General features: G+C 37.9%; 1 protein-coding gene and 1 long non-coding RNA gene across 2 annotated transcripts; one reads left to right on the plus strand and one right to left on the minus strand.

Annotated features, from left to right (window-relative positions):
- The first annotated feature begins 5,100 nt into the window (after positions 1-5,100).
- Positions 5,101-20,498, plus strand: LOC145462818 (aryl hydrocarbon receptor nuclear translocator-like). Its single transcript, XM_081446444.1, has 17 exons — positions 5,101-5,482; positions 5,615-5,690; positions 5,832-5,882; positions 6,271-6,306; positions 7,775-7,938; positions 8,740-8,810; positions 9,687-9,779; positions 10,497-10,614; positions 11,063-11,092; positions 12,065-12,219; positions 12,920-13,110; positions 13,668-13,774; positions 14,372-14,525; positions 15,594-15,820; positions 16,316-16,359; positions 16,589-16,757; positions 17,749-20,498. The coding sequence occupies exons 1-17, from the start codon at positions 5,461-5,463 to the stop codon at positions 18,345-18,347; spliced, it is 2,307 nt and encodes a 768-aa protein (XP_081302570.1). The 5' UTR covers positions 5,101-5,460; the 3' UTR covers positions 18,348-20,498.
- A 106-nt stretch (positions 20,499-20,604) lies between these two features.
- LOC145462838 (uncharacterized) lies at positions 20,605-26,203 on the minus strand. The gene is made up of 3 exons (XR_014041263.1): positions 25,863-26,203; positions 25,669-25,761; positions 20,605-24,623 (listed from the first exon to the last, which is right to left on the minus strand). It is a non-coding gene; the product is annotated as an uncharacterized LOC145462838 (long non-coding RNA).
- Positions 26,204-26,221: the final 18 nt, after the last annotated feature.

Genomic DNA, 26,221 nt, shown 5'->3' on the forward strand with positions numbered 1-26,221 from the left:
ATGTACGTTTCCAATCCAGTCTTCTACTATCCATGGTTTGAGTTTCGCTTGAATTGTAAGCAACGCTTGATGTTTCATCAAGGCTTAATTAATAACTTTACGTCCGTAGATACTGCTCAGTTTTCTTCGTGTAAAAATCCAGTAAATTCTCTGTTCTCGATGAATGAGAGCGCCCGCCGATGCGTGTTTTGTACAGTCAGTAAACATGACAAATTGTACTTCCGCCGCACTTTCGTGTGAAAGCGTACATCGAACTCAAACAATAGCTCTATAGTTTTTAAATATGTTTAAGATTGATAAATGTTTGAGAACAAATTAAAAGCTTAGCTGAAAATATGTGAATAAAGGAGAAATAATCAGCAAAGTTACGATGACGCTTTCTTTAATCAACTTGGAATAACGATTTCGATTTTGTTGATGGAGTTATCAAAACTCCTTGTCTATTTTCATTTTCGCAGTGTAAAACTTTACTATGCTTATGTTGAAGGAACACATATGATGTTAGTAGCCTTTTTTGCGTTCGTGAAATTTGTTGCAGCATCTCAGCACAAAAGATAACAAAAGAAATTTTTGTCAAGATTTGTTGACAATTGAAAACACCGACTCGGACTTGAAAGTGCACGAGCTGCACTATGCAAATGAGCTAATTGTACGCGTCAGACTTTCCTTTCAAAAACTTTTGCAAACTCACTAAACAAGTTGAAACAATAAGAAACCATCAAAACAGGTTTTGGTTATGATTAACCATTGTCTGAGAAACTCACAAATTAACTCGATACCAGAGTAGATATATTCTTAAGTCAGAACAAACGCAAAAACATACGCGTAAGCTTACAACTAGCGTGAGCAGATCTTGTTATTCATTCCCAGTGCGAGATTGAAGTCTTGTTTTCGACCCTGAAAAACCCACCTTTTCCCTTAGCTCAGAGCATAAAACTACATATAAGCGTCCTGGTACGTATTCCCTGCCTTATTCCCTGCCATCGCTGTGAAAAATACGCAAGAGAATCTCTCAACTCTCACCATTTGATCACGCAACGTGACAACATCCACGCGAGAGCCCCCGACATGTGCGTGGATCCGCGCGGATATATGACGTCAGGATGGCGCAATTTGTTCTAAAAATAGAAAAATTGTCCCACGTCATAGGTGCGCGCGGATCCCAAGACTTACGGTCTCCGTCCCCGATTATGGCTCCTGATGCGATATAATTCCTTTAAAAAGTAGCACCTCTCAAATACAAAAAAGAATAGTTACTAATAGTCACTTGTAGCTATCGATCACGTGTTCCACAGATACAAATGCGAAGACGGAAAAGCTGTAGCAATTTGGGAATTGGTAAGATTGGTAAGTGCGTCAATGTACTTATGTTACATCATTCCTGTTCTAGTTCAAAGAAAATTTTTCATAAGAAGACCAAATGATTAAAATGATTAACGCGAACGTAAATTAAAAGGTCTGGTTTTTTCCTCTAAGGAAGAAACGTGTGACTCCGAAAAATACGTTTTGACGCTGGTTTGCAGTGTCACGCCATCAAAAATAAAAATCGTAACAATTCAATAAATTAAGTCAAGAAGCTGAGATATGAAAGATGATTGATATATAAATAATTTCGTCAAGTTTTAAGTCTGTACGGTTTTCCATCCGCGCGTTATTCGGAAAAGTGTTTCACTCGAATTTATAGAGCTTTGTATGGTGTCGCCGTGTTTGTGTCCCTCGGAGGGACACAAACATGGCGGCCGTAAAGTAACAGAAACATCTGTCATTGAGTTTTGCCATTGAAACGAAACGTTATTACTCTAGAGCTCCGATACATTGAAATCAATACTTTGCCTAGCGCAAGAACTGTTTAGTTAGTAAAAACTTGAGCAACAACTCATCTTTTGAGTCACTCGACATCCTTGTCGAGCCGCCATTTTAATGTCACGCAACGCATAAACTTGGAAATTCCGACGTGCTCCATTACATAATGAGGAACCCTGTCGGGCTTAAACGTTGCAAAACGTCAAATTATTAGAGGGTCTTACATCTGATGAAACTAAAACTTCACAAGGATTGGTAATTTCTTATTTTGGAAATTGATGACGTCACATGAAAACCGGCAGAGAGAAAGAGTTCGCTGTTTTCAGAATTCCCCGCAACACAGTACATCTGTCAACTGAACGGCGAGGTTGGCGTAGGAAACCTTTAAGGCCGAGACACACTAAGCGACAAGTCGCAGCAACAGCTCTTTGCGACTCCGTGTGTACTGCTTGCAAAACAAGTCGCTGCGACACGAAGCCGGTTCAGTGCACACGCAGTGGTTTCGTATGAGGGGGAATGTGAACTAGTTTCCTAATTCAATATGGCGGACCAGCGAGTACAATATACGACGCTCTCTCATTGGTTCATTTATATTTTGTCGTTCGTGCAACTGATCGCAGCGACAAAATCTGCCGCAGTGACAATGATTTTCACAAAAATTAACCGTGTCACATGAGGCGAATTGTTGCGGCGACTTGTCCCCGCGACGTGTCGCAGCGACTTTGTCGCCTTGTGTGTCCAGACCTTAAGACAATAGAAAACAACTTTAGAGTATTGCTAGCGCTACACTACAATGCAAAACGATAACCATATTTTGACAAAAACTAAGAAAAGAGCGGTCCTATAACATCACTAGAAAGGAAAGGGCTTTTCCCCCTTCTATTTATGGTGAATCGAAGGGGAAAAAAAGTCGGTCCGTAATTTTCTGTATGGACAGAGAAGACGAGGTTAGTAAGAGGTATTTCTTCAGCCAGTCCCGAAATTAGGCTTTGGTAGATTGTGCTCGAAAAAAAAGCTTATTATGCTTTTAGCAGTGCTCATATTTTTTAGAAATTATGCCAAAATTATGCTACTTTCTGAAAATTATGCTCTCTGTCACCGAAGTTATGCTACTTGGATTTTAAGGAAAATAAAGATCGCCAGTAGCTTAACTCTATCAATTTTGACTTAAATGAACATTCAGACAGTCCACCTTCCAGTCTTACAGTCTTCAGCATGGCAAATACGCATGTGCGCACCTCGAAAAGCCAAATGATATCCAAATCAACCATTTCTGGGTTCTGAATCCGGGTCAGAAAGTTACTTTTATATACTTGTTTTAGACGCCATCCAGGCAAAGCCCTCAGTTTAGTATAAAGACAACTATGCATGTTGTTAATCTCTCTGTACTCGAGGACGACGCCATCTTTGATCTAAGGCCTGAGGGGCCGAGCCGCCGAGCCATAAGCGTGGTGGTCTGAGGAGAGTCTCAGCCTCTCAGATATGTTCGGGGTGACCTAGCTAGAGTCTTCCAGACCTCGATATTTTCCAATAACAATACAGAAGTAAAGTACAAACTGAATTATTCTAGAACTATGATGTTTTTTTTTTTGTTTTCAAGGCATAAAAGCTCGGATTATGCTAGCAGTGCTAAACTGAAATAAAAGCTTTAAATTATGCTCGTTTTTCTAAATTATGCTAAAAATTATGCTAGCACAATCTACCAAAGCCTACCCGAAATACAACACGCGCCCGGAGGCTCGGACGCTCATCCAGTGTCATTCTCTCCCAGCTAAGAGGTCACTCATAATGTTAACGATGACTGAAATAACAGGAGTTTTTTTTTTTTTCTACACTCTTTCTTTTTTATAAGAATATACGTTATAAGCATATCGAGGCTGAAATTTGCGAAATTTTAAGAATATTTTAAGAATAAACTCGAGGCTGAGATTTTGAAAAGAATATAAGTTTTTGTGTTGACTGATTTGTGAATGCAATTACAGTCCGACCCTTAAGCGGCCACCTATTAAACGGCCACCCCTATAAGGCGGCCAGCAGTCAAAACTCTATTGTTTTAAGGAGTCATTTTCCATTTCCCCGAGGGTGGCCTTAACTTCACAAAAATTCTTCCTTCCCTAAACGGTAAAACAAGCCAAAAAAACAACAAAAACAGCCATCGCTGTATGTTCGATCTAATAACATTTCTGTCGGCATAGTCACAAGAATGTTTTCAGCCTAAAATCGGCAGAAAAATAAGAATATTCAGTCTGGGCCGGAAAAACAATATTCTTACAAAAAAAGAGAGTGTATTTACTTCAAATTTCAAGACATCATACTGAAGCATATAGAAGGCAGATTTTGTTTCCAGTCAAAAACGTCACCGGATTCAGTAGACTTCCGCAGTTTCAAACTCTGCACTCTAACAAGCTGAAACACATTTTCCTTGGATTTATGTTAATTTTTTATGGTCTTACTCGAAACCTGTCGTACGAACAAGAAGTCGAACAAGTAATAAAGACCCAGTTACTGCCCGGCCTCTTTGGTAGTGATAAGAAAAGAAGAAAATATTACATTTTATGACACAATGTTAGCTACACTTTGTAAGCTAGTGTGAAAAATTGTGTCGCTTGATTTTAAATATTTAGTTGCTTATAAGACGATGCTCCTCACAAAATGACATCATAATGAGAATTTTCCTCTGCATGAATTACCGTATCCAAGGTCATCCAAGGATTATCGTGTTAAGAGTCACGTCTCAAGCTAGTCGACGTGACCGTAACTGCTTTGGTAGATCAGACTCGAACAAGTCATTTATGCACAATTTTGACGATCGCAAGGCGACTTTGGGGTTAAATAAAATATCTGTCTTATTGCCACATAATAAGGTTGTTGCTGTCATTCTGGCCCATTGTTCGGCTACAGACTAGACTATTTTAAAATATTTCGCGGATTTGTATCTGTTTTTCACCCGCCAAATCACACCGGAAGTTTAATACAGCTTCTTACGTATAGTTCTGTAACGAAATACAGGATTTTTAAAGGGTCGTTGCTATGATTATCATTCTAACGGGTTCCATTACTAAAACAGGAATATTTACATTGTTGTTAGAAAAGGTGGCGTGGAAATTATAATTAATGATATCAAAAGACATGTAAAACACAGTGCTATTAGTATAGACGGCGTTATGTGCATTCCCTCCGGTGCCATTTCTTAGACACGTTTTAATTGGCTCCTGGAGACAATATAGTGTCAAAATGAATAAAACATTTATAAACGCTTTTGTGATTGGTCCATAGCTCGAGAAAGCTGTGATCGAGTCCAGCAAGCGCTGTAGCGATTGTGTGCTCCGTTACTGCGTTGCAAAGAGAGTTGTAAGCTAGAATTGTCTTTCCTTAATGAGAGACTGCCGTCTTTAAGTATCTATTTACTCCAAGTGATATTTCAGAGGTATTTCTGGAGGTTCTTATCGTATCTGAAGGCGATTTTTCGGCTGCCGTTATCCAAAGGAACCTTGCAGAAAATTTGCTGGGATGCCGCCATGATTACAGTTTGAGGACTCCAACCTTTTCATGTTTGTCTGCTGAATCATTCGCTTGGAACACCAGAGTATTGCTAATGTGTAGCGTCGATTAACAGCCATCAAACTGGATCCACTAGAAGACTTCGATGCGTCCAAAATGGACGATTTCAACGATGATGGTGAGGGAACTGAACGATATAATTGCAAATGAAACAAAGTGCGCTTTAAACATTGTGTTATGGGGAAGCCTGGAAGTTATGGCGGTTTTTTTCACGCAGACGGCAATTAATTGTGTATTTGTTGTTTATCAGATGATGGAATACCGGACAAGTCTTCGCATGGTAGACTTCGGAAGAGAAAAGCTAACCAATCATTCATGATCAAAGAGTAAGTCTGCTTTAGAACTGTCCCAGACAAGCTGAAGTCTGGGACAAACTAGCTGTCTAGCCGAGCTTTCTTTGATAGAAATGCGTTGAAAGCACTTGTATCAAAGTCTTTTTAAAAATTTATACCTTTCGTACTGTACAGGGAAGATTCAGATGACGATGACATCGAAAAAGGAGATAGCAAAATGCCCAGGTAAAGCATAATTGTCCATTTTCTCGACAGGAAACTTTTGAACTTTACTTTGCAGTAATAACTTAGGTTGTTAGTTCGGTAGGAGGGACGGCTAAAACAAAGACTCCGTTTGTCGAACAGTTGTTTTGAGATTGAATTAGGCAAGTTTATGTATTTCCTGTGGTTGTTTGCTTTTTGTTGAAGATTTGCACTCTTTTAGCGGTGCGTTTTTGACCGAAGGCGCTTTGCAAAGGTCGTGATTTTAACACAGTAAAGGTCGTTTGTTTTTAATAGCAAATCTCCTGTTTATAACGAGAGTTCATGGCCAAACTCTCCTTTTCTATACAACTATAAGTGTACTATACAATGCTATTTAACTTTAATACGACGTCTCTTTTTATATTTACAGAACATCAGACGAAAATAACAAGGAAAAGTTTGCAAGGTAGATATTCTATTACGTTTAAATTTATCGATCGCTACATGTCAAGTTTTCTAGTTTTGTTTACTTTTATCCAAGATCGTTTGATTCGAAAAACGAATTTTTAAAAACAAAAAACGGAAAATGTACTTTTTGTGGTTCATGGCAATCGTCGATCACCCATGGTCGCTTTAATTCCAAGGGCCCGGGAGAAGTATCTGTAGTTTTTTGTTCCACCAGATGCTTTGTTTTTTAACGGAACATTTTACATGCGAACATAAAATATTCTAACTAAAGGTCAAACCAAACCTGAAAAATATACATTGTACACGTTGTTAGATTGTCATGCAAGGCTGGTGTTAGAAGGAAAATGTTTTGTCCTGGACTAAGATCATCAAAACAATTAATCATATATGTTTTGTTTACTCTTGCAAATGGCAAATCTTTGCTGATAGACGAGGCTAGACGTACGGTAAACATGGTGGCCAGCTTTGTTTGGTGAATTTTTAATGTGTCTTGTTGGTCCACATAAAAAAACTTTGCACAAATGTATATTCATACTTGATTGTACAATTCAAGTTACATGTTACATTGTACTTTCTCATTACTTGTAGTACATATTTTAGATCAACAAGCTACCTGGCACCTTATGAAGTCTTTTCTCTCATTACCAGCATGTAATTTCAGAGATAGTTCATGACGTTTTGTTGAACTGTACAATGTAATATAGGTGATCCAAAAAAATTGATATACAAGTACAAAAATGTTTGAAATATATATTTAAAAAATATTTGATGTATATACAAGAAAGTGAGATAATTTTGAAACAAGAAATTTTGATATCCATATACCAAAAACATACCCTTCGGAGACATTGTATTGGACATTTCAGAACGTTGCTGTATATTTTATTGTACAAGTTTCGCACACGCCGGAAAAGTTGAGTTGTAATGCACAGTGAATCAACACACTTTAATGTCTGATGAGAGATTTCTAATTACATATTTTCCTTTGCAAGAATTCTTCCTGTCTTTGAACTGTGTTTTCCAGTTATACTGTGATGATCAGGAACATGAGAAGAGAACCACCAGATCTTTAGATCAACTTCCTATGATGCAAATATTATGGGGAATTGTAGTTGTTTCATTCACCATTTGTATATTGTCAGTGTGGACTAAATATTGTGTCTAATTTTCATCTGACACTTTTGTATGAATGTTTGAGAAAAACTGTGTTCTTGTACCTTATTCAGAATGGGAGTTGTATTGTAATCAATGGCAAGTTTGTGAGATGCTGTTAAAGAATATGTTTAAAAAGAGAAACAAGATAGGATGACAATTTTCATCTGATCGCAACTAATGAGTGCCACACCCACTACAGTGCATGGTTGTTTTTGTCAAAGGAAGATATAATAACTGTTATCCATAATATTTGTAATTTTTCAGACATCGGACTAACTGGTATTAACCTTTATTTTCATTTACCCTTGCAGGGAGAATCACAGTGAGATTGAGAGAAGAAGAAGAAATAAAATGAATGCATACATAAATGAGTTATCTGATATGGTACCATCTTGTAACGGCTTGGCCCGTAAACCTGATAAACTCACCGTTCTTAGAATGGCTGTGAACTATATGAAGTCCCTACGAGGATCTGGTATGTAGTACACAAACTTTTGCATTTCACATTTGTACCTAGTGATAATGTTGATCAACAACGGGTATCCAAGAGGTCCATACCATTGCAACAACAGTCCTTTAAAAAGCTGATAGGACTGGCCATAATAATTGAGAGACTATTTTATAACTTGATTTATTAAGGATACAGTCCAGGAATATGCCCAGTTGGCAGGGGTTTCATTAATGTTTTCAACAGAGGGACAACTGGTTTTCTCAGGCAGGCATAACTTTTTGAACTGAACTTCTTTGTAAAAAAATATTTCTCTAGATGATCAAATCAAGTCCACGGACAAAATCATCCTCACAGCGGGTCAATTTACCCAGTGCCTGGCCCTTAATGAAACTCCGGCAGATGGGTGTCTAGATTGTCTTTGGATGCCCACTTGTAAGAAAAAATCACTTTTTAACCACTTGGATTTTGAATTGCTGTTTCATGCTGGCTTTATAGCAAATTTTGGATGCCACTAATTATTCAGAGATATTCTAAGGGAATTTTTAAAAGGTGTGATCTTAAGTAAAGTGGCTTCTCCAAAACACCACACAACGTCCTTGGCCAGGACTTGAACCTGGATCACTCAATCCAGAGGCAAGTGCACTGGCTTCAAGGCCATTACACCTTCAACTACTTGTGTAGCTCTAGAAAAGTGTTTCTTGGCATAATGGCCAACCCAAATGTCCTCTTTGTAATATGCTACATTCCTGTAACCATCAGGAAACCATTGTTTGTTAATTTCTGTTCTTAACTTTTTAAATTCATTCCATAACTGTTATTTTCTAGGTCAGGGTGCTGATGTTGCCTACAAGCCTTCATTTTTGTCTGATCAAGAACTTAAGCACCTTATATTGGAGGTAAAACTGTCCATAAATGTATTTAAGGAGTGGGAAGAAACAATTCTAATCAGACTGAAAATTAATTCTACACAAATTGCCAGCAGTTATAAAGAGAAATTTGACTGTTTCTCAGAAAGGTGCAAGTTTTACAGTGAGATAAGTCAAGGGTGATGTTACTGCAGACATGTTCCTTCTTAAGAGAGGGCAGTGTCTGGGAGGTTCTTGTTAGTGAGGGGTTCTTATTTGTGATATCTGCTCTACAGTAGTATCCATGGTCACTTTCCAGAAGAGACCACTTAAAAGGCTCTGATAACTAGGCTATCTTTTCTTGCAACTCACCATGCAGTTTTTTTGCCCTGTTGCATGGCAAGTTGTGGAAGACATTGCCCAGTGTGACACTCCCTGAAATGGACACGTCACACAACATTTTTGTTGCAGTGATCATTGTTAAAGTAAAACATGATGTCCAGTAGTGTTATGGCTGCATTCCCATCTATCATCTTGATGTTACTCTGTGTGATGCTTGCATGAAAAGTCATTTCAAAAGATGTCTGTTACAGTGGGCAATTTTTTTGCATAACTTGTGTTGTGACAAAATTGGGAGACAAGATACAAGAAAATTTGCCGAGTGCAGAATGACTTTGAAGAGATGGGCCAACATGTTGATTAAGGAGAGGCTTTCTCTTTGGAGACAAGATTGTTTACTTTAGAGGTGCCAGCTTAATTTAATTGTGTTCTTTAGGGAGTTGGACTCCTATTTTACTGATTGTCTACTTAACAGCAGCAGTTACTTCTGCAAGATATCCATTTAGAGAAAGAAATTACTGTCCTTTCCAATTGCTTTGACACCAAGGTATTTGTTAAACAATCTTTTTGTTTTCTTCTTCTTCACAGGCAGCTGATGGTTTCTTGTTTGTCGTAAATTGCAACACTGGAACTGTGGTCTATGTTTCAGACTCAATTACTCCAGTCCTTAACCAGCCTCAGGTGATCTTAAGATTCAGTTAATATATATAAATACTATAGTTACAGACGAGGTATAGTCAGCTTTAGGTGAAATGGAATCCTGAAATTATACTCAATTTACAAAACTAGTGTCCCATAAGTGCTGGAGTTCATTATGAATTCTGGGCATAAGGTTGCTAGGCATGTATTTGTACTATCCTCTATAAGAGTGATATGTCAAGTGCATTAACTTGTCATCCACTGGGCCCCCTGATGTAGTTGGCCACTCAAATGTAAGGCTACAATCCTCCATTTAAAGTAAAGTCTGTATATGAGTCAAGTGGCCCATCAGGCCAGCTCTTATCTTCAGTTTCTATGTAGTGTGAAGCAACTAGGGGTATTTCTACTCCCCCCTGGACTGGGTGTTAGTCCATTGCTAAGTTGCCCTTCAGGATTAAATTTGCCAGTATCCATTCATACCTCAGGGTGAAGAGAGGCACTGTGAGAGTTAAGTGTCTTGTCTAAGAACACAACACAATGTCTCCAGCCAGGGCTTGAACTCAGACCACCCAATGTTGAGTGAACTAACCATGACGATGCGGTGCCTTCTACAATCCTCCTTTAAAATAGCATTGTAAATTCAGAACTTAAGAGAATGTTGGTGGGATTGATGATGTTTAAATTGAACTTGACCAATTTATCATTATTTGGAAAAATAGGTTTTACTTCTATGTAAGGAAATTTTGTTTCTTTTTACAGAGTGCTTGGATGAATCAAGAGATATTTGACTTAGTGCATCCTGATGATGCAGAGAAAATAAGAGATCAGCTTTCTGCCACTGAGTCACCCGATGCTGGAAGAGTTCTTGATTTGAAAAGTAAGAGCCACTGTTTTGACAAATTATTTACTAGTCTGTTGTTTAGCATGTAATCAGCACTCATGCCTAGTGAAAAAACATTTGGCGACTAAATTTTGTGAACGGGTTGCCAGTTTGGTGACTAGTGCAGTACAAAAGGCGGTCTGCTCAACAACAAGGTTTTTTTTTTGGTATAATCATTAAGCCAAACAAATTCAACCACAATTTTTCCCCGTTTGTCTTCCTTACCTGTTTTTACTTTCCTGAACAGTAGGTAAGACTGTTCAACAAAAAATGGTGATATCTGAAAACTTTGAACTTGGAGTGCTGGTAATATTTAATTATTGGCCAGTAATGCCTTCTATTTATATTAAGCCATGTTAATTGAAAAGCCATTTGATTTAAGTTTTAATTTCTTATTTTAAGATGAAAGTAGTGTTATTTATTTTTGTTGTGTTCCTCTTTATAGCTGGAAGTGTTAAAAAGGACAGTCATGGAGGTAAGAACAGTTCTTTGTTGAAAGTTTTGAGTCTCATGAGGGTGATATTTGGTACAGTGTATCGATGTCAACTTCCCTGGTGTTAATTACATTCAAGTTACATTGTAACCTGTGCATCCAAAACAAGCAAGATAATTAAAACAACAAAACATGGAAGAGTTTGGCAATTTATTTCTTTTGTAATTACTGACCAGTCGACTGTAACAAGAATGTGTATGTATTTTGATAACATGCTGAGCCCTCTCTGAAGACTTGTCCTACTCAAATGGTGTGGTGTGAATCAGATTGCTGTAAAAAAATATAATTGCAATATTTGTGTACCCACGAAACCGAGAAGAACTCTCATGAACTTGTTAGAAAAGTTTTAGTGCATCAAGATCAGATTAGAACTTGGAATGTTGGTTTTTGTGGAGAGAGGCAAACTAGAGAATCCAGAAGAGAACAGAAAAGAAGAGAAAACCCTTGGAACATGGATGAGAACTAACAACAAATGCAACCAACTTATGATGTTGTATCCAGGATTGTTTGTTTGTGGTGGGGGGGGGGGGGGGGGTATAGGGAGCATTCTCCCAAAGCGCCAGCCTTGCTCTCCTTATTGCTGGTATTGTTTGACTGTAGACTTGAATATGAATGGTCTTTAAAAAAGGGTTTGTACGGGTCCTGGAAAACCTGGAAAGTCCTGGAATTTTATCGTGGCATTTTCCAGGACTGGAAAGTCCTGGAAAAGGGCTACTGGTCCTGGAAAGTTCTGGAAATCTGTTGAACTCAAGTGAAAAAATATGAAATGTATTGCAGACAGTAAGGAGAATTAACATTAAGATCTTGGGAGTGAAAGGGTTAATGTGAATTTTAGAGTCCTGGAAAAATCAATCTGAGTCCTGGAAAAGTCCTGGAAACGTCCTGGAAATTTGTTTCTGAAAAAGGGTACGAACCCTGTTAATAATATAGCTATGTGTCCTGTTTATTATTTAGCTCTGTCACGGATGTATTCGAACTCAAGGAGAAACTTCATCTGCCGCATGAGATGCGGAAAAGAAGAAACAGAGAGTTTGACAAGAGGAAAGGATAACCGCTTAAAGCTTCTTGACGATGAGTATGCCATTGTGCATTGTACTGGCTATATCAAGGTAGGGTCACTGAAAATAATAACACATATAATAAGTGCCTGGCTTCCCTTGGTCTAGCAGTAGCATTAGTAAGCCCAGTGTTTGCATGTACCTTTAGAGAGGAAAGATAAATTTTATCTTCCATAAAATTGCAAATCAACAGCAATGAATATACGTACATACAGTTCAATAACATTCATTCTAAAGATCACACATTAGGATTTCTTGCACAGAGTTGAAAGTTTACATGGTTGGCAAAGGTAAGGAATTGGACAGGAAAAAAAACTTCTTCATGGTCAGGGAAAATTGGCCTTTTGAAGAAAATTTAGGGAAAATTCAAGTAAGTTAACACAGCTGATTTTATACCAGTGAAGGGTGGAAGAAACATTTGGCTTCACTGTGAGTCTATCAGTCTTAAGTAAATGAATGAGTAGAAAGGACGGCTGTGGGGAGGCTACAGGCAGCTACCGTATCTTATATTTTGTATCTGTTTGGTCAGGGAATCTATATTTTAATCAGGAAAATGTCAGGGAATTTTGAAAAGTGATGTTTGTGGCAACCATGACTTAAAACCTCTTTGTGCATGTACGGCATAACAAACAAAAAATATGTTTCACAACTGACTGGGTTTTGTTTTCAAATTATAACATTAGATTTTTTTTTTTTTTTATCTTGAAAGATGACTTTTGTAGTTTATACTTTGTCTTCTTTTCCCAAACAGTCATTTGGAAATAGCACAGCAGTTGCTGTACCAGGGGAACCAGAAAACAATGAAAACAGCTGTTTAGTAACTATTGGAAAACTTCAACCAACGAGTGTGCCGCAGAGCAGTGACTTGATGGAGAATCCCCCAGTGATGGAGTTTGTCTCCAGACACAGTTTGGATGGCAAGTTCACTTTCGTTGATCAGAGGTGAGGGAAATACTGTCTTGTGGCTTTGTTGAAACCAGATTGCCAGTAATTGCAATTGGTCGGTCACAAAATATATGTATAGAGCAGTTTTCAAATGAGTGTTGAAAGTAATCAGTCAATTACTTTGGTTTTGGTTTTGGTTTGAGATTGGCTTAGTAGTGTTATTGGTATGTAATTGGTTTGGTTTTGGTTTTGGTTTTAAGACACTCATTTGAAAACTGTTCTATCTCGTTGAACTGATTAAGTACTTGAATGTGCTCTGGTACCAAGCAAAACGGGGAGGTACAACTTCAATTAATTATGTTTGAGCAGTTCCATGTGGTGATCAAAATCATTCTAGCTATTTGTTTTGATTTTCTGTGAAGTTCCCATTGTTTTGCAACACCTTTGCATTCTTGTTCTTGCTACCTACCAGCTGACATGGTATTTTCTGTTGTGCAATTAATTTAAAAAAATTCAACTTGTTTTTTCCTTTTTGTTCAGCCCCTGCAAGTTTTTCTAGTTCATGAAACCCTAGCCTCTGGTTGCCAACTTCTAATTTGCTTGTTGTGTTTTAGAGTGGTGGATGTCTTGGGTTACAAACCTCAAGAGCTTCTTAATGAACTGTGTTATGACTTCTTCCATCCTGATGATCTGGAACATATGATGGAAAGTTACCAACAAGGTAAGGACTGTTCTGTGTGAAAAACAAGTGAATGAATGGACAAACAAGTGAATGAATGGACAAACAAACACATACGCACACATGAACAAACATATAGATGAACAAGGAACCTCTACCCATTGTATTTCTGGTCCCTGCGTTTGAATGTTGTTTGCTGTATTTTTCCTCCCATTCTCCAGTGTGCCTATATTCTTAGTAAAAGAATTTGCAAACAATATTGTGCAAAATAAAGAAAGACTAATTCAATCACATGAAAGTACTACACAATAGCTTCCATTTGAATGATGGTATAATAGGATTTCTTTCAAAGACTTCAAAGTGTGCACCATGATCAATAGTACCACACCAAAGTACTGCTTGATAGCCTTCATTTGAATTTTAACATATGTGTATCCCAGCTTTTCTGGACTTCACAATTTTACAACTTCACTTTTAATCTCCAATAAGTATTGGTAAAAACATAAACAGTATTTGATGGAGGGTTTGGTTCTGGGAGTAATTTAGGCTTGGTTAACCACAATGTGTAGTTAAACTTGTTTGGTAGAAAAGTAAAGAAACCTGTTTTTCTTTTGTTTTCTGTTTTCTTCTATTTCCCAGTGATGAAACTGAAGGGCCAAACCCTGTCTGTGCGGTATAGATTCCGTGCTAAGGATGGAAACTGGGTGTGGCTAAGAACAAGTTGCAACAGTTTTCAGAATCCTTATACAGATGAAGCAGAGTACATTGTTTGCTCCAACTGCCTTGGCCAACAGTGAGTAAATAAAGTGCTTACATGTATATGACAATCTTTAGTAACAAATAAAGAAGCCTAAGCCGTGTATTACACTGTGATAAAACACGACAGGCATTTGAGAACACAAGGGAATGTAGAAAACACAAGCCACAGGCAAGTGTTTTCTACATTCTTGAATGTTCTCAAATGTCTGGAGTGTTTTACCACAGCATAATACACAACTTAGGCATCTTCATTTTATGATATAGAGGTAATGTGATGAAAAACATTAAAACATGCTCTTTCTTTGTTTTATACTCTGATAAAACATGGGTTTTTGACCAGTCAGAGGGTGCGCAGGGTCCTATCTAATTATATAATAAAGGGTCCTATCTAATATAATTCTGCATATTAGTGGCTAAATACCTGAACATCCCAGTGATAAGTCCCCCTCCTCCTGTTACAAAATTTTTCCAGTTATGAGCCCTAATGAACTAATGTGCTTAAAGAACATTGTACTTTAAGTAATAAATCAACCATGAAAGACCGTGTTTGACTACATCTCTAAACACAGAGAAGAGAGTTGAAAATACAACGCACAGCGGAGTATTTTTGACAAACTTTGAGGTGTTTGGAAATGTGGTCAAACACTGTCTTGAGTGTTTGATATATCTTCTCAATCAAAACTTAAAATAAGGAGAAAATGGAGAAATAGAATTGTAAATATATCTGCTAATTATTAAGATCAGATATCCAAACATGGTTATGATTTCCTTTGTTTAAACTCAATGAATTATTAATGAGTTTGAGAAGTAAAGATAGACCAGTAAGGTTGCAGCTGGAGTGTAGATTTTAAGATTTAAGGACTGTGGTTTTGTTTTGTTTTTTCCTTTCTTGCTTGCTTGCTTCCCTTTTCTCATCAGAGTGTTAAAGTCATTTCTTGTCAGTTTATTTCATAACTGTTTTTCTGCACCACATTTAAGCCAGTCAAGATATAAGTTTTCCTCATGTAAGTCCACCCAAGACTCTCTATGAAGTTATATAAGTCCTGGATAATAACCATGTTAATTACTGACTAGATATTTTCTATGCATCTAAACAATTTAGTGCCAGCAACATTCAGCCTGTCACTCTAAATCTGTCCAGTCCCACTGTTAACTCCACTCGCAGCGGACCTCTGACTGGCAGTACAGATTATTCTGACATCTCACCACGTACTGACCTGACAAGTCCTGACTCTGCAGCCTCGCTCTACCAGAGACGTGCTCAACAGCTTACCCCAGGACGGGATGACACCATGTTGCATTACTCACCTGGAGGTGCAGTTCCAAAAGGTACCTTGTCTGATTCATTGTCAGCAGTCAATAGCATCTCTTTTGCAGTAAAAACGTTGTCTGCATGAAGTGACTGACACTTTGATTGCTAAGCAATCAGACATTCTTGTATGGTATCATTCTGCTGTTGCAACTTTAAGCGTCCTTGGCAGTTTTTTTTGTGTCTGATACATTTGAAAATCAGAATAATTTACTTGTTGGCTTCTTGATGGGATTCAAACACACATTGAAAGTCCTTGAGCTAAAAATGAAAAAAGAAGGACTTGGAGTGAGGAATATGGAGTTAAGATGCCATTGAAATTTGTAAAAATTCAAATAGTAAAATAAATGTAACTCTGAAGTTGTAACAATTGTTATTGTACATTTTTCTATGAAAAACACTGTCATCCAAATTGGTTTGAAATTGTACGGTTTCTTTTGGTTAAATTTGAATTAAAACTATCTGATGTTCTTTAAAGAAAGAATGTTTCATAGCTAACATTGCTTTCTTTTCAGTATCATCACGCATGGCTGAAGGAGGTTTGGAAGCCCTCTCCAAGGTTTGTTATCCGACATTTTAGTGATGTTCTTACCACGCACTTGAAATAGATTATTCTTGTAACATTGGGTTTCTGCTGTCAGTTTAGTTGTATAATTTTATCTTGGTAGTTGCAAGATGGCTTTACTGTTCAATTTCATTATTGGTTTCTACATGCATTAGACCATTACACCACCCCTCCCCTACCAGTGTGTAGTTCAGTGCCATTTATCCAAGCCCTGTTGTTTCAGGCCAGTGAGCTAAGTGACAAGAGAGGAAATACTTCACCTAACAGCTCTGCTGCTCAAGTTCCTCAGAAATCTGACGGCTCCCTGGTGAGCCCTGTTCCTTCAGTCAGCAGTCCCTCTTCACAGAGACTCGCACCAGGAATGATGCAACATGCTATGGACCAGAATAACGGTAATGGATGAAATGACGTGTTTTTTTTGTAGTGTTTGAGGTTTGATTTTGTTGTAAAATACTGTTAGAAAAACTACTTTTTGGTTCAATGGTTCATACAGGTCTCTGTCTGTGGGTGAACCCTGTTGAAATGGATACTGTCGGGACCACAGAAAGTACTTCTCTATAGTAGATTACTTTTTAATAGCTGATTGGGATGATGTCGTCATTTGACTACAAATACCAGAATCCTTCGTGTTTCCTGTTTCTTATGTTAATTAGGGCAATTGTTATTTAAATGCCACTGGGCTTCAAGCAATTCTGCTATTCAATACACAGTGACAAAAGACATCTCTAATAGGCCACTTTCGATGTATTAAAATTCAGCTTGAAAGTGAGGCGCAGAGGACACAAACAAAAGAAATGAATAAACGTAATCATTCAATTTCCTTTGTTTGTGTCCTCTAAGCCTGAATTTTAATATATCGAAAACAGTCGATTCCCTGCTTTGAGGTGTATGTTATTAGGGAGTTATGCATCAAGCAGTGTAGAATGCTCTCTCTGAAAAATCTCCTTTATCTCATTGATAAAGCATCGGGCCAGTGTAAAGAAGGCCAAAGATTTCACTCCTGTCAGGAGTAGCTTGTGTGACTGACTTATAAGCTCTCTTAGGGTACTGCTCTGTTTAACTTTGTCTTTAAAAAGTGTTTGAATTGTGAGAAGTGTCTGAAGAGAGAAGGGTTAAGTTTATCTTTTTAGAAATTTTGGCCATCTGGCCCTGGTTGTTCAAAGGTTGGATAAAGCTATCCACTGAATAAATCCCTATCCACTCATTAGTGTAGTTTGTTGTTTCAACTCTTACCCACAGGATAGTGACTTATCTGGTGGGTAGTGTTATCCATCCTTTGAACAAAACAATGGGCCCTGGAAGGAGGTCTAAATTTAGCAAAATATATTACTTTAGGAATGTGCCAAGGTTGAATGAATGTGTACTTGTTTTTCCTTTGTGCAGTGGACCTGGATAGCTCAGAGTTCTCTGCAGGCCATGCCGGCAGTCTCCTTGCTGCTTTGGTGCAGAGGCGAAATGCAATGGCTGCTGCTGCTGCTCAAGGTCAGACTTCACAGGGAGGCTATGGTCTTATGTCACAAGTGAATGGCAACATGGCCTCTATGATGCGACCTAGCAACATGGTCGGACAGCAAAGAGCAATGGGTCCCATGTCTCAGATGGAGATGATGAGAGCACAGATGCCGCGAAGCATGGGTGATATGAGCCCTGGTGGGATGATGGGATACAGTGCTACGACGACCAGGAATGGGCAAACGAACGTCAAGAACACGGTGGACACAAGTCAAAAGGGTGGGTACCCACAAGTCATGAGTGACAACATGGGTGGAAGAGAAATGATGTCTGGGGCATGGCCACACCAGGGTGTCATGCCCAGGCCAATGAGAGAAGGAGAGATGAAGCCATCACCTCCATCTGTACCAATGTCTCACATGTCGCAAATCGATTCAGCTGCACCTCCTGGGATGTACACAGGAATGCGACCGCCAGCAGGACCATCAGCTGGTCGAGGAACGACTTCAGGCTATCCTTACTACCAGTAGCCTGAAGACACTTGTTTTACATATTGAAGCATCGCTTAGTTCAGCACGCACAGTGAACTCCACCAGCCCGGAGTTAATTTCTTTCTAGTTTTTACATCAACCTGCCAGATCATTCAAACTCTTCATGGAAATGAACAGCGGTCCTGGTGTTCTGTAGCTGGATGTAACACTGCAAAGTGAACCCATCTTCCATTGGTGTCTGTTACACAAAGATTCTCTCAAATGAGTAATTAAGAGAACAGTGTTTGCTATATTATACTTTTGAATGCATGACCTAACACCATTGGCTAATGTGAAACACATTACTTAAATGCAAAGATCTAGACCTTGTCAGTTTAAAGTATTTAACAAGTAACACAAAATGCGTGTGCATGTTCACTGATAGACAAATCTTGCGTACCAATGTTAGTACATAATATAATAAACTTCAGGCAAGGGGGACAAGTTTATGATGCATATTTGTGACTGCTTTCTCTTTTCTTTAAAAAAAAGTAATTGCTCCTCCTTGAAATCAAGGTCTTGCATACAGCGTTGTATGTGAAAATGAGATCCATTGGCATGAATGTGTTAACAAGCAAAACTCATTTTCATGTAAAAGGCCTTTGCAGCTGCCCTCGTTTTGAGGCAGTCAGAAAGTAGTTAGCATGTAGAAATGGCAACTTGAGAACGACCTGTCATCGTGTAATTGTAGCAAAGCATTGTGTGTAATTCTTAGGCCACAGAGGTTATATTTTGCATAGTCAAGCATTCATCGCCACATTTATACATTTAGAAATGTTGATATTAGAGATTGGTCTGTTATTGATGGTTAAAACTCTAGTTTATTAATTTTGTCATTTTGACATTAGTTCTCAACACATCAGTACTGGTGTGTGCTAGATAAAGAGAGACTGAGAAAATCTGAATATATTACCTATGGCTAAAATCTTATTTTTATGTAACTGTCACCCTGAAATCTCTAAACAAAACAGCTGTGCTATTTCAATTCGAATAATATTCTGGTCAGCTCTATACATGAACCCAAAGTACATACATAGCTACAATCCCATTTAGCAACCTACAAATATCAGTTTTGTTTAAATCCCATTTCATTATTATTTTGTGAAATGGCCTACACACATTGATATTTTATCCAATGAGAACTTTTTTCCCTTTATTGCTTTTGATAGCAAGAGATTTTGTTTCTAAGATAATAATATTATTCTTACAAAGCAGTTTAAAGTTTGTGGTGACATGTATTATACCCTTGTAATATGGGCTAAAACAGGTAAAAGGAGATTTGTCTTTTCTTTAGGTAACTTAACATTTTTGTATTGTCTATATGCAGTAGCATTTTTATCATCATATGTTTTAGGTCATGTATCCTTCTCTGTGGATATCCCTAATACAGTCACCTTGCAGTGCTGTAGAGTCTCAATATCTTGAACCCTCGATTTTTCGAACCTCTCAATAACTTGAACCGAAAGTTGCTTCCCTACCCTTAGTTAACACTGTAATTTTAACCCCAATTTCTAAAGTAGCCAATTTTTTAAACCACTTTTTGTTTCCCTTGGAGTTCCAAAAAATCTGAATTTCACTGTAGTTGTGATTTATCAGGAAATCACACATCATTTTCAAGAGGTGCAATTTATACTAGAGATGTATGTTCATCGTGAGTTTATTGCAGAGTTTTTGAGACAATCCCAAATCTAACTAACCATTTGGAAAATGTTTATCTCAGCTGGATAACTCATCACTATTAGCCAAAAATGTAGGTTTTAAGAAACGTTATCAGGGCAAACCTGTCCAGAATTTTTTTTGTGCAACATCAAATTATACATCTTATAAAGTGATGAAATCAGGGTTAATTAGCCACCATGTCTGTAAGCCAGATATAAACTTGTGTGTCACAGATGAATTATCTTTCTAAGTAATAACTTGTCTCTAGTGCAAATATTAAGCCATTATTTTCTGAGCACCATTTTATCCAAAGAGGAGGATCACATCAAACCACATGAGTTCTTGTAGCATATTTGAGGAAAAAGTATGGGAGATCGAATTACTAGTGCACAGGTCGAAAATTTTACATGTAAGAAGCACTTTGTCTTATTGATGTAGGTTTAGCTTTAGTAACTTGATGTAGTGTAATAATAAAGACAGTAACTCTTTTGAGGTTTGTCGCGTCTATGACTGATTTTATGCGGGTTGATGGGCTTTACAGTCTAAACTGAGCAAATGCTCCTTATTACAGTTGAACCCGGCTATTTCAAACTCTCAGGGGAAATGAAAGTTAGTTTGAAATTACAGGAGCTTGAAATACCTGATTGTAAGTGATTGAAGGGCAAATCCAAGGGAGAAGGTTTTGAGCGCAAAATAATGGGGGATTCAAAATAGCCGAGTTCAAATTAGCTGGATTAGAGTGTAATTGAATTCAATTAATTTTGATTTCATTCCTTGTTTTAAACTTCCACTGTAACTACTTGATCCAAAGTCAAGTTTTGATTGAACTACTGCACCTTTTAATTGGCCAGAATTTCAGTCATCTATTGGGTTTGCGCACTTTCGAGAGTGCAAATTGAATAGATAGGGCTGTCGCGAAGGGCCATAACCCGTAACATCCGTTACAGCTGAGTTCCGTTAATGTTGTGGGTGAGGATGACCATTTTTGTTACAACACATACTTGCATAATTGATTTATAAATGCTTAAGAAAACTCATCTGGTGTTAGAACAATTTCTGGAGGGGCTTGCCCAACACACCCCTAGATGCTCGGATGCGGAAGGCCATCATAGCATGACTGTTCACCACTTATTCCACTGCTCTGGGTGACAACTTCGATGTAAAGGCTGAAATTCAGGCTACCGTTTAATAACATGGGAAACTTGGCACAATGTACAGGTCTGTTTCTTCCAGACATCATAGAATTGTGGAAAGAGCACACCCTCCACCCAAAAATGTCTCGAAAGTTAATCCCAGAGTAACTTAATTGCACTTGCCACTTGTGTTTAAACTTAGTAACGCATCAGGGGGACACTGATCTCTGGTTTCCCAAGCAGGAAGAGGCAAGGAGTAGTTCTATCCCTGCCTGGATGGGATGCTAGTCCAATGCAGGGTTACCTCCAGCATTGAATTTTTCAGTACCCATACACCTTAGTGGAGAGAGGCCAGGTGTTTGCATAGTATGGGACCAAACCCTGACCACTCAATCCAAATCTAGCACACTAATTATTAGGCTACTGCAGATACCACTGTTTATGAGTGAGGCTTACATAACTTGCGAGTCTTTGGGTAAGCAACATGCAACAGGGAAATGAGTCAAGGTGCATAAAAACTATGACATGTAAAAACAGGATATATCCCTAAGCCTGTATTTCTTTCTCCTACTACCTCTGGACTACCGTAAAGGGCCACTTTGTGGAAATACCACTGCAAATTTCCTATTATTATTACTCTCAATTACAATCACAGCTACACTTCTAGAATCAAAGTAGTCTAGTTCTTGCCCTCTTTCTGTCACACAAAGCTCCAGGCATAGTCAAACAATGAACTGATAATCAATATTACCGCAATCGATAACAATCGAAGATTGGTATCGATTGCCAATAGCAATCGCAAATTGATGAACCGAAAAAAGTTGTGAGTTATCAATAATATTGCCGATAGTAATCAACGACGATTGATTCATCGATTGGTATTGATTATTATCGATTGTTATCGCAGATTATTTTTGTCCTTCTACAAGTTACACCGATAAAATGTTTGACAAAATTTGTGTACAATGGTTTTATTAAGTCAATTGATCATAGTCTGTGTATCTTTTACAATCACTGATAAAATCACAAGAACAGAAACAACTGGCAGAAACTTTTTGGGCTTTACATCTTTCTTTGCTACACATCACCGGAAAAGCTTAGCCCAGAGTAACAGCAGAAAACCCTCCAATCTCATTGTAGCGTCGGCATTAACTAAAGATGAAGTACGATAAACAAAGTCAGTGTTATAGTGATTTCAAATATTTGTATAAGGAAACAAATGTAAAGATAGATCTCGGAGTAGGTCAAAAGGAAAATATAATCTAGTAGCATGCTGAGGTTGAACATCTCGCATCGTTCCAGGTATTATTTTACACAATAGCAAAGCCATCTTTGAATAGTACGGGTGGTTAATGTCAATTTTTTTCCAATCAATATTCTTGAAGACAGGAATTATCGATTGTTATTGATTTTTGCCAATCAGTAGCAATCAATAAATAGATTTCTCTGTGAGTTTGATTGTTATTGATTGCCGATATCAATCAATAGCAATTGGCAAGTTGATTTCTGATGTTGATATTTATCCACTGACCATGCCTGGAAAGCTTGAGCTTAGGCGATTGTGTGGCAGAGAAAGGGCCAGAACTGGACTAGAATAGAGTTTGCTTGAAAGAAACTTGATGATGTAGATCTGTTCAGTCATTTACAAGTGGAAATAAACAATTTGCAACCAAATTACAAAAATGTCTATATACAGTATATATATTAATTCATAATATTGTGGTATAAACTTCTCTCTAATTTGTATAAACTTAAGTTATGGAAAGTATAAATTTTCACGTCCCTCGAATAAAGAAATGATTGCCTCTCATTTCCAGGTGGCAATTTACAATCCATATAGTAACAAAATTTTTTTTTAGATATAGAGTCAACATAACAAACCATTATAAAAAATTTAAAATACAAACTGCCTTGCCTTTTTTACAGATGTAGAGATATGTAAATATTTCATACTATCCTTGTTCATAATGACATTGTCGCTGTAAACACCACATATAATATTTTCACAATTATACAAATTACAGTTATAATTTCCTTTTGGTTTGAAGATCTTCAAACCAGTTTCATTTTCCTGTTCCTTTACATCGTATTCATTCTCACAATCTGACACAAGGCACAAAATTCAAACCAATAATTATTTAGGCCCAGTTCAGACGTCATGCTTCTGCTATGCCAAACTACATTCAGGAATTAAGTTTGACAAAAGCAAGGCAGAAGTACGGCATCTGAATCTAACTTTTGAATTAAGTTCAGCAAGCAATTAAGTTCTAAAAGCTCTGCCATGCTACATGACCCTGGCACGGCAGCGATTCAAACATTGTGCTTCTGCTGCGCCAAACAAAATTCAAAAATTACATCACAGTCGAACCCCTATTAAGCGACCCCTTATTAAGAGGGGGACATTAAGGTTTGTGGTATTGGAAATTTTTTCTTGCAGTTTTTCAGTAATTTTAATCTCAAAATGCACTATTGCAGTTTTCTCCAAACCTATGGGATGCAATTTGTTAGCATTTTGGACAGTATTAGAAATTATCCTTGAAGTCCTCCAATGTTTTCCGAGCCTTTTCCAGTTTCCGACTGGACATTCCCAATGAAACTTAGTTCTCATGGCAACAGAAAACTGCAATTCCTTGTGTTGCAATTGGAAAAGGGTAAGGTATTTCCATTAATTATTAGCCGGCATGCCAATGGATGTTACTTATTTTGATTATGTTGTGTAAATCGAAAATAACCTTACTCAACGTTCATTAACAAATTTTTAATTGCTATATTTGCTCTTAACTTAACATACAGAGCACTGGTTTCGACACAACATCGAGTTTTAACTTGGTCTTGAAGTATTGCGGTATTTGACGATTTTTTTTGCAATATTGTGGTACTTGTTGAATTTTTTGCGGTATCGTGGTGTTCAGAACCCCCCAATGTCCCCCTCTATTAAATGGCCACTCGTATTAGGTGGCCAGTAATCAAAGTCCCTATGAGGGCTTTACTGTTGTTTTGACCTCTATTAAGCAGCCAACCCCCTTTAAGCAGCCACTATCCAATTTCCCGAGGTTGGCTCACCTAATGTTGAACTGTAATGTACTTTAGTGGAGTTTTTGCGGGGAGTTACAAGGTGAACAATTATGTGGCTTCAGTAAATCGTGAATCTGGTATGACTAGAGCTGACACGACATCTGAATCAGTTGGGTTCCTGCTGTGCTATAGTCAGGCCTTAATAAAATTAAGTTCTGCACAGCAGAAGCATGACGTCTGAACTGGGTCTTGGAGGCTTAAAGTTTAACAATAACAACAACCATAACAAATAACCAATGTTCAAGTGGAAGGAAGTGCTGCCTTGAGCAATGCCATTATCTTGATCTTTTGATGCCACTGTCCATCTGAAGTAATGTAATGTTCTTGTAAATTTTTGTTAATGTGCTTTCTGATCTTTTAACTGTTGTTCTTTGTCTGGTGTTGTAAAAACCTTGAATATCCAGAAACCCTGAATTCTAGATGTTAAGGATGTGAACTCTTCATAACTGTCTGTATAGTATATAACATAATTTTGTCCTAAAGTTTTACTTCTCAACCTTGCAAAACAGAAAGTTGGCTAGTAGAGGTATACCAGCAATGGCTGTTTACCTGTTCAATGCACATGTTCCCAAACTTTCCCCACCCCTGACAACCCCCACCACCCCCCCCCAAAAAAACCTGTATCATACAATGTCTTTTTTCCTAACTGAGATCAGAACTACATTATAGTATTTACTCAAATAAGCGCTGCGGCACTTATTTAATTTTTCGTGTCTCCGGTGCAGCGCTTATTCGAGGGCGGCGCTTATTCAAAGGGCTCATACCAAAAAAACAAAATATTTTGATTGTACAATTTAATTTACTTCATGAGTATTTTTCATGGCTTACGGGCTTGAAGTTAACCTAAGTTTTGGCTTTCATAACAGCCTCGTGAATACTTTTCTGCAGGTTTTCAACAACGCTTCACTCGATGTCAGTGGCCTGACTGTTGCTGAAATACTCGAATAAGCACCGCAGCTGCGGTGCGGCGCTTATTAGTTTTTCAACCCCATGTGTGGCGCTTAATTGAGGGCGGCGCTTATTCGAGTAAATACAGTATACATATTTAAGAAATGTTAAAAGCTAATTAAGAAAGAGAATGGATCGTAGAGACACATCAATTTATCAGAAGATTGAAAAGTGCTATAACAATAAATACTTTCTTGAGCTAGCTTGCTCAGTCTGCATTGGAAAATATTGATCTTGCTCTTTCTTTTGCGCATTTAAGGACCTCGTCTGTGGCCGAGCCCATAAACCTGTAACCAATATTTTTCCAATACGGACCTCAGGCTAGTTCAGTAACATTGTATGTTTTTTAGTTATTTCCCGAGCAGTTTACTTACAAAAATCGACGCACTGCAATTTCTGTAAGAACAAACTTTACCTTCCCTACCCCCCTCCCCTGAAGTATGATCTAATTAAGGGGCTACTTTCGGACGATGGTCTAAAATTATGTTCTCGATTAAAAAGGATACAAGTGCTGCTACATGCACACAGACCATGAAGCAAACTCCATAAACGACAAGGGTTGGGTACTGCTCTTCCATGTTACTACAGCTTATGTGAGCCTTCAAATATGAGCAAATGCTGAGCTTATTTCGTTGCCGACACATACATTTCGAGTAAAGTTTTCGGATTCAGTTTCCGATCACAAAAAAAGTAAACTTACTTTCAAGGAGGAAGAGGGTGTGCAGGTTTGATCTTTTCTGCATAAAGCTCGTGGATACTGAAGGAAATTTACTTCGCTAGGTAAATATAGACGAAATGTTTTGCAAGCTACCTTTACAAGCGAGGAGACGAAAGGGGAGACAACTGTTTTGGTGAAGCTGGTGTGAAGATTGGGAACAAACTCTGGATAATATTAGAAGCAATTTCATTGGCTAGCTTCGCAAACGTCACATACCGGAAATGTGAAGATATTTCACTGAAGTTCATTGGTTGAATTGAATCACCTATTATTTTGAGAAACGCGCAGAAAGCTTCCTTCTGATTGGCTGGTAAATTAGTAACCGTTCACAACCCCCGCTC

The sequence above is a fragment of the Orbicella franksi genome, chromosome 1 (genome assembly GCF_964199315.1).
Source record: "Orbicella franksi chromosome 1, jaOrbFran1.1, whole genome shotgun sequence".
NCBI lineage: Eukaryota > Metazoa > Cnidaria > Anthozoa > Scleractinia > Merulinidae > Orbicella > Orbicella franksi.